The 16,946-nt window shown below is 44.4% G+C and overlaps 1 protein-coding gene across 32 annotated transcripts in view; it reads left to right on the top strand.

The window, feature by feature from the left end:
* SIPA1L1 (signal induced proliferation associated 1 like 1) overlaps positions 1-16,946 on the top strand; it is a 352,094-nt gene that overhangs the window by 298,772 nt on the left and 36,376 nt on the right. For 30 of the 32 annotated variants that reach the window (XM_059691698.1, XM_059691696.1, XM_059691712.1 and 27 more), the window contains 2 exons: positions 10,233-10,382; positions 15,402-15,526. In XM_059691698.1, coding sequence (XP_059547681.1) covers positions 10,233-10,382; positions 15,402-15,526 — 275 coding nt within the window. The remainder of the gene's footprint in view (positions 1-10,232; positions 10,383-15,401; positions 15,527-16,946) is intronic. The other 2 variants (XM_059691794.1, XM_059691819.1) reach the window with 1 other exon arrangement.

The following is a 16,946-nucleotide window of genomic DNA, read 5'->3' as shown; positions in this document are numbered from 1 at the left end:
TGACTACTCTAGGCACCTTGCATAAGTAGCTTCATATAACAGTTGTCCTTTAGTGCCTGGTTTATTTCACTTTAGCATCACATCTTTCAAGGTTCATTCATGTTGTAGCATGTGTCAGAATTTCCTTCCTGTGTTCGCTGGGGCTACTGTAACTAAGCACCATAGCCAGGCTCGGGGAGGGACTTAAACAACAGGTTTATTTCTCACAGTTCCAGTGCCAAGGCAAGAAGTCCAAGATCTAGGTGCTGGCAGATGTGGTTCTTGATGCAGACGCTCCTCCTGGGCTGCAGGCAGCCACCCTCTCACTGTGTTCTCACAGGGCAGAGAGCAGACTCTGGTCTTCCTCTTCTTACAAGGGGACCGTTCCCATCATGGAAATTCCACCCTCAGGACCTCATTAAATCTAATTACCTCCCAAAGGTCCCCTCCTCCTAATGCCTAATGGGGTTTGGGCTTTCGTATATGGATTGGGGGTGTGTGGAAGTGGGGGTTACATTCAGACCGTAACCTTCCCTTTGTCAGGCTGAGTAATACTCTTAATATTCCATTCTGTATATGTAGCACATTTTGGTTATCCATTCATCTGTCAGTGGACACATGGGTGGATCAAGTTTATTATAAAAATTAAATGATAGGTAAAAGTGAAACACTCTGTAGTCGGATAAAGCTATAAAATTAAAGCTACATTTAAGTAGAATTCTTTAATTTTTTGGCTAAGTTTACAATTCTATTTTAAAAGTATATTGTGGGTAACGCTGTCTGAAATTGACTCGGTGAAATTTGAGTTGTTCTTGACTAAATTTTACGTAAAAGGTTTTAATTTGGTTGCAATTGAATTAGGGGATGGGGGTTGTTTTTTGTCTGTCAAGATTAAGCAGAGAAGCAGAGGGCCATGCTTGACTTAAACTCACCGGGCTCTTAAGGCTCTGTTTCCCCCAACTCTTCAAAGGAGCTGGCTACTCCAGCATCCACATTGCAGTTCGAGTTCAGATGATTGGCAGGTTCACATCTTTAGATTCTGGTACAAAGATGTTTCCTATTGAAGATTTAGGGCAGCCTGACTGGCATGGCTCAGTGGTTGAATGTCAACCTATGAACCCGTAGGTCACAGTTTGATTCCCAGTCAGGGCACATGCCTGGCTTGTGGGCTTCATCCCCAGTAGGGAGTATGCAGGAGGCAGCCAATCAGTGATTCTCTATCATCATTGATGTCTCTCTCTCTCTCTCTCTCTCTCTCTCTCTCTCTCTCTCTCTCTCTCTTTCTAAAAGCAATAAAAAATATATATTAAAAATAAGGAAAATAGATTTAGGGAACAGGCACAGTGAGCTTGGCACGCCTGCCAGTCCCCTTTCTTTGCTAAGCTCCAGAGTGGCCCAGGGAAGGAGACCAGAGGGACCAGTGTGGAGTGGTTATCCATTCCACCAGCCCTGGGCTCCTTATAACCAGAAATTTCCCATAAGTCTCTTGAATTGCCTGTCATTCCTCAGGCCTCGAAAGTAGCTGCTGTGCGCTCAGCCTGGGAGAATGTTCCCACCTGGCTTCCTCCCTGCAGAGCACCATGTTTCATGAGACCCCCCAGAAAGCTCTGCAGTCCAGAGGCCTCGATCCCCTGCATTCCAGTCCCATCCCCTGGGAGTGATGTGACAGTGGGAACGGCCCTTATCCCCTCTGCACTTCAGTGTCCCTAAGAATCAGATGGGGCTCTAGCCCCGCCTCTCAGAGTCCCTGTGAAGACTAAGGTAATGTAGTCACTCTGTATGCAATCAGCTCTCTGCGCAGAAATGACACTAGAGGCTTTGAGAAGGGTAGATGCTGTGTGTCACTGTTGTCATTTTGTAGATGCTTTTCCAAACACAGCTACTCAGAAGTCAAAGAGTGTGTTCGCATTGAGTCCTGGAGCCAGCAGCTGGGCTGATGATGCCTCTGCAGCCTCATCTAGGCTCTCTGCCCCGGGGGGGGGGGGGGGGGGGGAAGGGGGAGGGGGGAAGGGGGGGAGGGGGGGTCAGTGTTCCCGAAGCAGGTTTTGTTGTCGTCAGTGACAGAGAAGATGAATTCAGGAGGCCTGCCGCGCTGAAAACAGTCATGGTGAACGGTGCAGATGCAGAGATGGTAGGGAATACTGCAAAAACCATCAGGGCGAATTAGATTGGACCTGAGAGATGATCTTGTAAAAAACCGTTGTATGTATTCTGAGAAGAGCAGTGAAGCGGCATGTGGTCATATTTCTCTGCCTGTCAGCAAGAAACTGTACTTCTCTGCGCCCAGCAGTGGGGTCCTGCCCTCCTGCCCAGCTCAAGGGAGTAAGTGCTCTGCCTCAGCCCCACCCAGGGAGGCCTGGCCTAGTCACATCTTATAGGAGGGTCTACAGAGGCCCTCAATGGCCGTAGGGCTTCCTCAAGTCCCTCCCTCCCCAACACACACTCTCACGCACACCAGGGAAGGCCTTCCCAGAAGCTAGAGCTAACGTGTCCTGCGGTAACTCTCCTGCACCTGGAAGAGGGAGTGAGAGTGTTGGGAATTTAAATTACTCTCTAGAGGTAAAAACTATATTCTGCTTTACATTTGAAATTTGAAACTACTGACATTCTTTAAGATTTGTTGATTGTACAACACATTTTTAAACGCGTAGAAATTAGTGGTAATTAAGACAAATTAGCTCCCTAAATCCACCCCCACAGTCATCAGTGTGAAATTTTCCCATAAGCCTTTTGTTCAGAGTTCTCGACACTGAACTGTCTGACAAATGCCTGCTTCCTTCTACCCGTGAGAATCCCGAGGTGTGACAGCGTGGTAGTTTGGGATTTGCCTGTCATCTGCCCATCAAGTGCTTTTGGAGGAAAGTGCGTTTAATTTCCTCTTTATCTGCAGGAGCAGCTGCTATGAAGGAATGAGAGGGGCAGAGTGTCCCAGGGCTGGTCAGCAGAGCTGAGTACATCTCACCCAAGCGTGTGTGTCTGTGGGTGGGGTGTGTCCACATTGACCTCGGGGCTCTAGGCTGGTGGCTGCACCACAGAGACCTAGAGACACTGCTCCGGGCCACATAAAGATGGCCCTGGGCCCTCGCCCTGGACCACCTTCTTTAGGAACTGCAGGCACAAACGAACAAGGGGAGACGGTAGCCGGGGTCAGCTCATATGCCGGTGGCCCTGCTTGCAGTGTGTATAGGAGTTCACTACCTCCCACCAGTCTCCACATGAGAGAGAACCAGAACCAAGCGAAATTAAATAGTCTGTAGTCTCCCAATCTATCACTTTTTTTTCTCTCTCTTGGTTTCCCATTATATTTTTTAAAATGACAAATGATGAGGCATAGTGCAGCCCTGAATCTTGGTCAGCTCTGTGTGCCTGTTAAGCAATTGATGGGCTAGTTTGCAAATGGGACTTTATTGTAGAACTCAGAATTTCTGAACAACGAAGAGCATTAGTACTGGTAGAATTCTACTGGAAGGAAAGCGTGATGCTTTTCTCTTCTCCTAGCTTAGGGCCATCATAGGAGGAGTGGAGCGTGGAGACCATGCGAGGCAGACACACATGGGCAGCCACTCCAACCTGAGACCAGCATGCGTGCTGTTTGTTGGCTTCTGCTTCCCTTGTTTTTGTTTGTATGATGGGATAGGGGATGAATTTATTTTGTTTAGTTTTTTCCAGTCTTTAAAATCCTAGTATGCAAAAAAAAAAAAAATCCACTTAGCTTTTCACCAAAGATTTGGTTATTGACTTCTTTTTGTGAAATATTTGTGAATATTGGTGGAGGGTGGGACTAACCAAAGAGAACTTGCCACTGCCTGGCTGCAGAACCTTTGGTTCCCCTTGCCGCCTCACGCATGAAGTTTTTGCTTCCTCAGCTTAGCATAGGAGAGTTCACCCTGCACAACCCAGCTGTCCTCCCGGCATGGCCCCCGCCAATCTCCCACCCATGTCTAGTGCTCAGGCCTAACATGCCACCGCGGAGACCTCACATTTCTGCGTCCTGGCTGCTGACTGTGGTGAACATCCTGTTTCCTACAAGACCCATCTCAGGTGCATTTCTTCATCAGGCTTTTCCCCCTGGTTTTCCCAACAAGGTTTGACTTCTAACCCGCCTGAGCCTCCACACTCTGTATTTACTGCCCTCAAGATAGTTTCATTTTACTTGTGTTTTCCTTAAAAACTATAGGTAGCTATTATTGGACTCACGCTCTGGGCCTGGCTCTGTTCAAAGTTCTTCATGCAAGTTTTCTCAGTTAATCCACCCAACAGCCCAATAAGTTGGCTGCTGTTTACCTCTTTTACAGATAAGGAGCCCAGGGAGTGAGAGATGAGATAATTTGTGCAAAGTCATAGCTGGTTAGTGGTGGAGCTGAGATTAGTATCAAGGCCATCGGACCCAAGAGCCTTGTAGCCTAGCCACCATGCTGTATGGATTAAATCTACCACCACATGTAGAAGTGTTTGCGGAATGGGTGCCTGCGTGCTGGCGTGCTGAGGGGCCAGCCACTGCTCTGTAGTTCACCAGCAGTTGCACAGGCCCCCATGCTCAGAAGGGTCCATGCTGGGCTTAATGCTCTGCTGTCACTGCCTTGACATTTGTAATAGTATCTGAACAGGGGGACCACATTTTCATTCTGTGCTGAGTCCCACAAATCATGAAGCTGGTCCTGCCTGCCGTCCATTCTTACTCTCTGCCCTCAGTTATCAAATTGATTGTTCTCAAGAGGCACCCATAGTGTGTGCCAGGCTCGAAGTGACGACCCATTTATCTCAATGTGGTGAATTGCCGAGTTTTCCTAACTGTACATGAGTTATTCCTGGCTGCAACTGCTCATCACCAGAGGCTCATCAGAACAGGATTTCCATGTTCTAGTCTAAAGAACCGATATGGATCATGTGGTCAGCGAGCCGGAGGTAGCTCTGCTTCTCGGTGCTCACAGTAGGAAACAAGGAAAAGACAGGGATGATTTGTCCAAATTTGAACACAACTTCTTTAAATCTCCTCTGATTATAGCACCTTGAATCATTTCAGAAAATCTTTTTTTTTTCTTTTTACAAAATTCTGGAAGTATCCCTGGTTGAAATACATTGCTGAAGGCAGGCTTTTCCTTGGCCCAGACTTTTCCTTGCTCACCCAGATACTGTTCCCTGGGTGAGTCGTGTTTTAATTGCCGAGTTGTGTAAAGTGCTGTGCTTAATTATAGACTCAAGCATCTAATCTGTCAGTCATTGCTGCCATTTGAAACCTCTCGGTTGTTTTTACCACCATCCACTGTTTGCACTTGAATTACAGAGGGTCTGCCTCCTTGGACGCAGTGCTGTCACTTGGAGTAAAGAGCGGGAAATAGAGGCATCATTAAACTTGTACTGTGTGTGACTCGGAAAAAAATGTTAACATCAACTACACAGATACTGAGAATTCCTTACCATAAATTGGTAAATGATAATCAGTCACAATCTGAGGAGGTCCGTTTCATAAGAGTCTATTAATGTTAACACCATGCATGTAGTCCTGTGAATTGCTCCAGGGGAACGGTGTGGCGGGGGGCAGGGGTTGTTTTATTAGAAATCTGGATTTTAGCAGTTCTCTTTTCTCCTTTATCCTAGTGTGAGAACACTTCTGTAAAAATAAGGAACTGATACTGATCTTGGACTGTCTCTTCTTAAATATCCATCCCTTCAGCTCTTTGCTTTCACTGCAACAAAATGCATTGCCTGTAAACGAAAGCTGGTGTGTGTCCTGCAGACTATGGACGTGTTGTCTATGGGCTGATGAGCATGACTTTCAATCATTGCGTTCTTCCTACAGTCACAAAACCCTGGCATTTTATTTCTGCAGAGGAAATTAATAGCATTTAAGAGAACATTTAACATTAGTTACTTTAAAAACATTTAGTTATTTCTTGGCTAAATTTATGAAAATGTAGGGAAGAAAATTACTGAAATTAATGCTAAGAGGTTTAGAAATTTCCTTTCTGACAGTGACCAGAGCCTTCTTTCAAAAGATTGTTTCTTTTTTTTTCTTTTTTTTTTTAAATATATCTTACTGATTTTTTACAGAGAGGAAGGGAGAGAGATAGAGAGTTAGAAACATCAATGAGAGAGAAACATCGATTAGCTGCCTCCTGTACATCTCCCTCTGGGAATGTGCCCGCAACCAAGGTACATGCCCTTGACCGGAATCAAACCTGGGACCTTTCAGTCCGCAGGCCGACGCTCTATCCACTGAGCCAAACCGGTTTTGGCAAAAGATTGTTTCTTATATCCTACAGAAATAAACCATCTCACAGCCCCTGAAAGATGTGTTCATCTTAGTCCCCTTGACCTCTTTGGGCACAGACATCTAGGATTTCCCAGGCTCATTACGACTAAGAGAAAGCACAACGGTCTGGGCTTATCTCAAAAGGGAGGGAAAGATTTGTGATCTTGTGCTCCTCACTGGGCTCAGCAACCCTTAAAATAGAGTGGATGGGAGGACAGAGATGCAGGGCGTCAGCATGCACTTCCCATGTGAGCCAGTTTGGGTGCTGTGTTTTCATAGTGGCAGGACAGCAACCAGCCCGACTTCCAGGAGTGGTAGCTGCAGGCTCTCTTTGGCAGTGGACGGCTAGTGCCGGCAGGCAGCCCTTACACTCCCCGAACGAGGTCTGTTCTCAAACAATATTTCTGTGATGGTATCAAATTCAGAGTATTTGGAAATAACTGTAAGGCATCAGAAGAAAGGATAATTCTGATTTTTTCCCCCCAGCATACATACATTCAGAGTCGTAAAACCTTTTGGGTGTGCCATTCCATCCATTGCTGTATGTGTGCGCTGTGTGTGTGAGCAGGCAGGAAACAAAGCCGCTATTGAGTTCTAGAAGTGCAGAAAAGGGATGGGAATGAGTGCCGGCCTTCTGGAAATGCTATTTTTTTCACTTTGGGATCACTCCAGTAACCAAGTAGAATTTTCTGATACCCTTGCCAAATAAAAGGGCTGAGGTTGAGAAGGAGCATTAGATATTTCAGCTTAACGTACATTTTGGAGAGCAGGGTAAGAAAAGCAAGCCCTAAATACAGATATAAAAGTTGCTTTTGGACTTTCTCTGTGGAATCATGTTGTCACTTCCTCATAGAAGCATAAACATTTTCATGTTCATCATAAATATAATTCATTGGCATAACTTACCCAGAAGAGAGTTAAATCAACGGTCCCCAAAAATGTTAACATTTCTACTGCCTTCTCCCCCCCCCCCCCATCTTCCTGTAACACCTCCTCCTCTTTGCAGCAAGAAAATCAAAGCAGCTACAAAATGAAACTGTATTTGAAGTTTCTCTATATTAGGTGCATATAAAGGCCAAACTCTTAGGGCTTAAAGCAGTGTGGTCTCTTGTTACATTTGGGTTTATGCGGTTCCTTAATCCCTACCTAGTTTCTTCTTTGTGCTCTACTCCTCCCATTCCTCCCGACTCCGGTCCCCTTCCAATTACTCCAGAATAAATAGTGAGATCTTTGGGAGAGGTCTTAATGGAAAAGATTAAAGGGACATCCATGCCCGCATAAATGTATTGATCTTTTATCAAAACACATTACCCAAAGTAGGGATGAGCTAGTGTCCCCAGACCCAATGGTCTGACCCACATCCCTGCCCACACATAGCCCTCTCTCGACCCTGGCCTCCTAGTGAGGATGCCAGCCATGCGGTTCGCCTGTATTTCTCTAAATCTGTGTAGCAGGGACCAGATTGGTGATGTTAACAGAAGGACCTTAGGAACTCTGCCTCTTTTCCTAGCTTCTCATTGAACTGCCCAAGGACCCAGCATCCCAGGTCTCTCCTTGCCCATTTCACACTCTGTAGAGGAGGCATTGCCAGGAAGTTCTCTTGCCATTGCATGTCAGATCAATGATACATGTCCAGGGGTACCTCGGCCTAATTCTGCCATCCCCTTTTCTCACATTTAAGAAAGCGTCTTATCACCTTGAATGTGTTATAAGTGTTTTTAGCAAATTATTTCCCAAATCTTGGCACTTTATTATTAGAGACCAGCTGTTTTTCATCTGATGTAAAGGCACCATGGTTGAGTACCCCTGGCTTGGGACACCTGATGTAACTGCGGGCCCTTATCCTGAACCACCGCTTCATTTCCTACACTGCGGATGGGAATTCTCCTTCAAATGTGTGTTAAGCAACCAGAGATATAAAGATACATAAGGCTCAGTCCTGCCCTATAAGGGCAGAATCTGGTTGGGGAGATAGACACACATAAAAGTAATGATTCCATAGGGAGTGCTACAGTGGTGCAAAGAGCAGGTTGTTGTGGGATTGAGGTTCTAATTAATCTATGAATTCCGGCCTATGATTTTGGAATTGGGCCTTGGGAATTGGGCTCTGTGAGTAGAAAAGGGAGGATGCTCCCAGCAGAGAGGACAAGATAAGTAAAGATATGAGTTTGGTGGGTGAGTCTGAGGACTGGGGCGCGCTGCATGTGACCAGGATGGAGGATGCATGGAGGCAGATGAAGAGCAGGGAGATTAGGATGGACATGAGGATGCACTTGGGTGAGACGGTCCAGGGCCTGGCAGGGGGTGCCAGGGATTTGGTCATCTGTCCTGTAAGCAAAGGGAAGCTGTGGAGAGGTGTTGGCAATCAGAGGACTCAGATGGTAGGGGCACTGGAGGCCTGAGGTGGACAGAGTGTGGACATCAGAAGACCAGATAAAGCACTGTTATACTGATCCAGGCAGAGATGGGGGCCCTTAGAGGACAGTCAGCCAGTTGGAGACTAGTTCTATCCCTTGTCTTTGTGTTTTCCAGACTAGCACCCAGGGTGCCTGACCACAAGGTTTGTGCTCTGTAACAGTTGAACTTAATTAAACCAATTGACTGTGGAAGATGAGAAAAGTGGGGAAGGGATGAAAAAACATTTTGCTTGGAATAACAGATATAGAAGGGGCAGGTTTGGGGTGCAAGGGGTGGGAATGGGAAAAATCGGTTAGTTTTTAGGGGGTTTGATTGAAATTGCTGGTGAGGGTGCCCCTTAAGGATATCTAGGAGACAGCTGGAGATAACGGGCTTGTCACTGAGAGATCTAGCTCTGTCCTTAGGGCCTAGATGGATTGGGGAGTCATGCATTTTGGTATCTTTTTCCATTAGAAAGGCTTCTCATTGTGATTCTGTTATCCTTCCTGTCAGCTTCCTGTACCTGAAACCCCAGTCTGCCCTGCTGTGGAAAGTTTAGGGGTTCACCGTGGGAACCTGCCGTACCTCAGTGAACCAGGTTCTGCCCCAGGGCCTCTGCACTTTGATGCAAAGTCATCTGACCGTGCAGACCCGTGGCCAACTGTCCGATTAGGGAAAGAACGCCCAGCCTTCCTGGAGGGCAGCAGTAGCTTAGCACAGAGTGTGGCCGACTGAGAATCAAGAGGCCGGGCTTATTGAATGAATGGCTTCGATTCCACTTCCTCGGTGATAAACTGGAAGTCACCTGTGACAGGAGTTGAATGATGTGTGCCAGCTTCCGTGTGATTAAGGTTTAGTTCTCACCTGGGCACATTGTCAGCATCACGTTGATATTCCGATGCTTACCACGTTCCTACTGGAGCTGCTGGAGTAGAGCATCTGTCCTGACTACAAAGCTCCAGTTTCTGTCCCTTGAGCCATCAGCAGGGCGAAAGCCCCATAGCTTTGGAAATAGATGTATTAGGCGAGATTCATTAATTAAATTTAGTTAAATTTCAACAACTGCCGTTTTAGGCACTTTTTGTCATAGAGGTTTTTATATGGTGATGCTACTATCAACCAAATTCATAAATACTAAATAGCAGAATCTGAATATTCATTTCAGACTCTGAGTAATAAAATTAGAAAACAAAGGAGCATACGAAGAATGTACCAGTCTCCCCCTGGCCATGTACTCTGGGAGAACCAGTGTGAAAGAGGAATTAATTGCTGTGTTAATGTCACTGGGGTTCAATTATGCTCTACGCTGCCATACTAGGAAACCGCCTGCGCAACTCAGCCTATTGAATTCTGGCAGCTTTTGGAAACATACGTGTTTTTCCCTGTTATTTTTTTTCCGCCCCCTTCAAGGCAGTTGTCCACTGGTTCCCTGAGGGAGTAGTTGCATGGGGACGGTTCTTGTGTAGGCTTCCAGCTGGCTTCGTTTTCACCATCTCCATGAAGCCTCTGCCTCTGTCGCATTTATATGATATTATCCATCATGCCCGCCTTGGGACTCTTCCCTTTGAATTGTTGACTTCATATTTTTGCTTTGTACGTGCAGGCTGTCTCCTGGTTCGGACATCTACGTGACGGTCTCGTCCATGGCTTTAGCGAGATCCCAGCAGTGCCGTAACTCCCCCAGCAACCTGTCTTCGTCCAGCGAGACTGGCTCTGGCGGGGGCACGTACAGGCAGAAATCCATGCCTGAAGGGTAGGTGTGCCCCAATGTGCACGGTCCTAGTTGACATTGCTGTCTTTCATCTGTCAGTCAGAGGTGTAAAATGATTTCCATTCAGCCAGCCTTGATCAATTTACTACAAAAGATCAAAAGGGGAAAGAAATATGGTTAAATAATTTCAGATGGAAAAATGTTTTCATGGCTGGTTCAAACCACTTCTTGGGCTGTATAACATTCTCTGGTCTCTAAGGACTCAGTGACAGAGAAATCAGATTACACCAGCTTCTCCATGATATATGTTGCCTATTTTCATAGTACAGTTTTGTCATTTCTTAATATGTCCTCCAAAGTGAACTCAGCAGTATCCTGCTTGAACTGGTTGGAGTTTGTTTTGCTGTTACAGTAGGAGAAATGATCATGAGATCCAAAGCTTAAAATTATTTTTTCACACTTTAAAAGTCCACTGTGATTTCAGCCTGTGGGTTGGTATATGTTTTTCATGGTGTTTGTTTGTTTGTTTGTTTTGAACACTAAACACCCAAAAGTAACTATTTGCTTCTGAAAAGACTTACAAAGTAAAAAGCTAAATGTACAGTATTTCAGAGGCTACTAAAAAGGAGAAAATAATGGGAATGTCTGAAGCCTGGAAGAATTAGCAGCAAAGCATTCATTACATGGTGCACAGAAGCTTTAGGCTTTGCCCAGAGGAACAGTAAGGGAGCAGCAGTGGCTTCCGCCAGGGTATCCTCCCCGTGAGAACCTGACAAAGAACCTGGGACCATTTTAAGATCAAATATAAGGAGTTGATAAAAACTGATGTTTCTGTTCTGAGTTTTCCCCATTTTAACAAATGCACACAGGATTTGTTTATTTTCTTGAGATTTTACCATGTTACACAATAATCATGTTTATTGCTAAGAATACCTTCATAGTGGGTATTTTTATCTATAGTGCTTTGTCGGTTTTTACAGCTATTAAGTTTGATTTCTTTGTTGTTGCAAAATGTTTATGTTAGCAGAAATTAGGTAATAAAACCACTATAAATACGCTCTCCCCCCCATCCCCAGTGTCTCCCCCAGGATTCCCTTGGTAGTATCTCTAAAATGTGCATGTCTTATTTTAATTACTTCAGTGACAACTAGAAAAAATTTTAGCTCTTTTTCATGAGTTTCTGCAAAAGGTTTTATGAGTTAAGTATTATTATGCCAAACCACAAGCCCAACTAATTATTTCTTGTTTTAATTAGTAGATTTTAAATGGCCTTGACTTCAAAAATAAGAATTCACTGCAACCTCAGTGTTGGTACAACAATCTATCTATATATATAAAGGCTAATATGCAAAGTGTCCCCTCAGGAGTTCAGCCGGAAGACTGGGAGTTCGATCACTCGCTATGACGTGCACTGACCACCACAGTGAAGGAAGGCCCTGGCCAACAGCCGGCAGCTGGCAGCCGGGGAAGGAAGGCCCCAATCAGCCCTGATCACTGGCCAGGCCTAGGGACCCTGCCCTTGCACAAATTTCGTGCACCAGGCCTCTAGTAAAATAGAAATGAACTAGCAACAGTACCAAAAAAGCATTATTTTCTTCTATGATACACTTTTAATGAACCAAAAACGTGAGCTGAAACGTTCACGTTTTGGTGAATCTTTATGTTAGAACCATGATTTCAGTGCCCCGGGCTGCACAGTTTTTTTTAAGGAGGTAGTAGTTATGCACCTTGATGTTTATACTAACTCTGCCATCGGTGGTATTGAGGGTTTTGCCCGTTGTTTGTGAGCTTATCCCATGACTAGTTACTGTACTGTATGATGTCCTTTTTTTTTTTTTTATGTTTTTATTTCAGAGAGGAAAGGAGAGGGAGAGATAGAAAGATCAATGATGAGAATCATTGATTGGCTGCCTCCTGCATGCCCCCTACTGGGGATCGAGCCGACAACCTGGGCATGTGCCCTTGACTGGAATCGAACCTGGGACCCTTCAGTCCGCAGGCCCATGCTCTATCTACTGAGCAAAACCCGCTAGGGCTGATGTCCTTTCTAAGGTGGATACTTTTCAAGATGAGGATGATACTATGGGGGAAGAAGAAACTTTCTTCTACCCTTCAGGGTTCCTTCACTGGCTTAAAAATTAAATCCACATGAGACAGATCAAAATGAGGAAATAACCAAATTCAGTTACATACATTCGAGGCTCGAAACAGAAAGAGAAAATGAGGTATATCTGACTTTCAGAGCTAAGAATAAGGTCAGGCACCTTGGGGCTTCAGGAGGAGGAAGGTACACAAGACAATAAGAGCAGATGTTCAGTTAGTTTGCCCTGCCCTGAGGATAGGTGAGAAAAAAGTTGTCAGTGATAATCTCCTGTGGGCAAAGCCCCTAATTTAAGTTCTTGTCGGCAGTTAAGGAGAGGGCTGAAGTTTCTCTTGAGCCCAAAGGATCTCAGTTGCCTTTAGCTCAAAAATAATCCACATTCCACAGAGTTACTTCTTGGGGTTACTCCGTCTGAACCCCTATGATTCAGTGTTTCTGCTGGATCCCAAGCAGCGTTTGCCTGTATCAGTGATGCAAGAGCAATTGGTTCCCTGTCTAATTCACATGTATAATCCCAAAAGTTGCCGGTCCCTAGAGGAAAAGGATCACAGGAGTGTATGTAGTCTGATCCAACTCATTAATAATAAACTTTTAAAAGCTTAAAGCGTACGATCATGATAGTTGGTCAGTGTGCAGTCATTGCTTGTAAACGTAGCCTGCTCCTTTGTTGTCCTCTCCTGTCCCGGATTCAGGACCTGGTGTCTGCATGTGTGTGATGTGTCTGCCCACTCCCTTGGGTGAGGATATTGAGACCATCCAAATCCGCTGAGAGGTGAAATTTAATAAACTGGTTAATCCTGCCTGCTCCACTCGAGTGGGCGGACAAAAGGCACCTGCACACATTTAAGATGAGAATGAGAGGCCGTCATAAAGCAGCTCTCCGGAGGAGACATGGGGTCTGTTCTGCCACCCTTGGGGACTTGTTTTGGGGCCACACACTTTGAGGAATGTTAACAGGGTAGGGCATGTCCAGAGGGAGGAAGGGAGTGGTAAATGAGGAATTTGGAGACCGGTGTGAGAAACATAACTAGGGATGTACAACCTGGAGGTCAGAATTGTGGAGGCGAGGAGGTAATCTTAGGTGAAGGGTTTCACTTGTCTGTGAGGGTGACAGAGACCAATAAATGAAAGTTACAGAGAAGTTTCCAGGCCTTTATGAGGGAGCTATTCAAAGCCGTGAGCCTGCTCCGGAGAGCAGTGGACAGGCTCCTGGTCACTGAACGTGCTTAATGTGTCAGCCAGATTATTACTAAAAACTCCTCCAAATCTGAGCCTTCAACGTTCAGTGTTCCTCCAAACAGAAGTAGAGTAAAGCTTCGAAAAGAGGCACAACTTGAACAGGTTTGTCTGAGCTCCTCAAGAGTAGGGTCTAGGGTCCTTGTGTCCCTGATGCCCTGCACGCAATGAGTATGTGTGAGAACGGAAATTAAAAGTCCGTGGGATGAAAATATTTTAAAGGCAGAATTTAAAGACAGCCTTACATTATTTGAAACCAGATAGCGAGAAAAACACTCGGCTTTAAATTCAGAGGTTTAAAAGGTCGTTAGTTGCCTCTGCTACCAAAAAGGTAAAAGCAAAATCGCAGTCTCTGTGCCTTTGTGAAAAAGTCGTAATTTAGTGCAAATTTAGAATAGGATCATAGGGCCATTTCGAGGATCTTCACTGTTCTGAACTAAAGAAGCACCCTACTTAGGGAGGAGAGGGCAAAGATCATAATTAATGAATGCTTTTTTTTTTTTTTTTTGGTAAATGCGCAGTTATTGAGTTTTTCCTAAATCAAGGTTTTTGGTTTTTACAATAGAGGTAACTTTGTTTAGTGAGGCTTGTGATTGAGTCTGTAAACAATTGTCATTTATGCAAAAGCAACTAGGGAGATGGTATTGGAGGAGTTTTACGAAAATATGTTGTAGCCTTCTTTACTTTGCAAGTGCTTTCATCAAGCTTTTCCTCCCTGGATCCATATAATGGAATTGCCTTTTTTTCTTCTTCTTCTTCTTCTTCTTTTTTTTCAAATAAAGAAATGAAGCTGACACTTAAGTAATTTGGAGTGGGAAAGCCAGAACTTGACTCCACCAGCACCACGTGGTTGTTCTCCCCAGGCATCAATCAGTTTGTAGTAAACAAGACATCTGTCATATGCATCAGTCCATCAGGCCCTGTGTAGTCTTTCATTGTATAAGTTCATTAGTTAACCATACACAAATTTGTAAATTTCCACATGAATGTTTGAATTTTATACTCTGGCCCTTTTTCCTGGGCTCAGGCAGGATCTACGCTGCTGATAGTGCTCATCAAGGTGCACGCTTTAATCATGTATCATATGTTTGTTCTACATTGGGAAAAATAAAACTGGCTGATTGAATAGCTAAACAGTCTTTCCAGAAATAGACAATTGCCTTTACAAAAGCCACTTTACCTACTTGTAAGTAGCCCTCCCCAAAGGCAGTTTATTTTGAAAGTGGTCTCTATATAAATGATAGCAGTCTTTGTCTTTCAGACCTTAGAGTGCTCAGAAAATACTAGTTCCCAGAATGAATGATTTAGCAGATTTAGTTACTTAGTGATTTAGCAGTTTACTGAGTTACGAGAAACCCCTGACACGTACCAATCGGAAGATACACATGGAACATTGGGATGGTGAAAATTTCCCTTTGGCTGTGTGTGAGTGACAGCCTGTGGTTGGCTACACAAGGGCTAGAAGACTTTGGTTTCTTACTCTGTTTATCTGGCCTTGTTTACAGTTTAAATGCTTAGCCTGCATACCTTTCTGAACTGACTACAGCAAACACAGTTCCGGTATCCACATTCACATGCACGGGGCTGGCTGCACAAGTACAGACAGGCAAGCGAAACTAGTAGTACCTGTCCTTAGAGTGAGGTTCACTACACCCAGGACTCCTTCCCTTTATGGGTGAGGTTTCTGATGTCCTCTTTGCCTTTGTTTGGGGAAATCACCACAGGTTTGGAGTCAGCCGCAGATCCCCAGCCTCCATTGACAGGCAGAATACCCAGGCAGATCTTGGTGGCAGCGGAAAATCCACACCCAGCTGGCAAAGAAGTGAGGATAGCATTGCCGACCAGATGGGTAAGTAATTAAATTTCTACAAAAAACTAGTTGCTTTTATACCAAGGTGACTTGGGCTTCCTCCTGATGATGTCATTAAAGCATTCTGTTATATAATATAGCCCTGGTTAATAAATGTGAATGAGAGTTAAGTCTGGTTAGATGAACAGCCCTGGTTAATAAATGTGAATGAGAGTTAAGTCTTGGTTAGATTATGTATAAGTGAAAGCAACAAATAAGACCTGAGAGAAAAGTCAAGGAATTCTAAATGACCCTAAATCTAAAAATAGAAATGACATAGGAATTTTTTTTTTCAGAACCCAAATTAAATTGCCAGACTGCCAAACCACATGTCCTAAGTATCTCCCAACCCTTTCATCTGTCTTTTTGTTTTTGCCTCTTACAAGTGCCCTGAAAGATTTGTTGGTATTCTTACAGAGTTTAAAATAAATAAATAAAAATTTAAAAACTATGTACAAAGTGGGAAAGAGATATAATTGTTGCTTAGTCACATGTGTAGCATGGTTAGTATCTCTTTCCTCCCCTATATGCTTTTTCCCCCTCCTCTGCTATTAAGCTGCCAGCTAAGGACATGTCTTAGCAGGACAAAGTGCTGGATGGGGAAGATTTGCAGGAGAGCCTTCATTTGGTTTCCTAATGCATATATTTCTCTGTATATATTTGTAGTTGCTGCAATGACACCATTACATGAGTTGATACAATAAAATTTTGCTGTGGAACATGATTAAGTTGCAACACAATAGTATCATAGATTTTTAGTATCAACACAGCTGATACATCAGGGTCTTGAATCTAGACAGGTATTTTTTTCCTTTATCTTATTTTTAGTAGCATTACCAGGGGTGTGAGATTCAAAACAAATACATTTCAGGTCTGAAAAAAAGATACGTTTTAAGACAGAGCCCCACCTTTTTATCCTCCCAGAAAATGCATTGTCTGTCTCATTCTGTTTTAATGACTATGCCTGTGTAAAGGCACTAACCACAAACATAGAAGGAAGTGGAGATGTATTGAGCTAAGACACACGTTGGGGAAAAGAAATATAATTCCTAGGTTTTAAAGATATGCTTTGTTGCAATAACTTCAGTGCAATGTGCCTGGTTATTGAAGCCATCTGTCCCTCCCCCTCTCATCCCACCCACCCACCACACAGAAAACCTGCGCATATTCTGCTCTGCTCTTAGCAGAATGTGTTTAAGCCCATATGTTTTGATACTGTGGAGCTGGTAATGACACGTGCGCAAAGGATCCCTTCTTCATCATGACTTCAGCAGCTTTTTCTGGCTCCTGGTGCACGCTTTGAACAAAGCTGCCAGCAAGCCCTTTGTGCAGCGTTCAGTGTCACTTCCTACTCATGGGAAGCCATGTGAGGAAAGGAAAGGGTAATTATAAGGTTCGTCCTAGACCATATTCATTCTTG

The sequence above is a fragment of the Myotis daubentonii genome, chromosome 1 (assembly GCF_963259705.1).
Source record: "Myotis daubentonii chromosome 1, mMyoDau2.1, whole genome shotgun sequence".
Taxonomy (NCBI): Eukaryota; Metazoa; Chordata; class Mammalia; order Chiroptera; family Vespertilionidae; genus Myotis; species Myotis daubentonii.
Note: the sequence above shows the minus strand (reverse complement) of the source record. Positions and strands in the feature narration are given on the sequence as shown.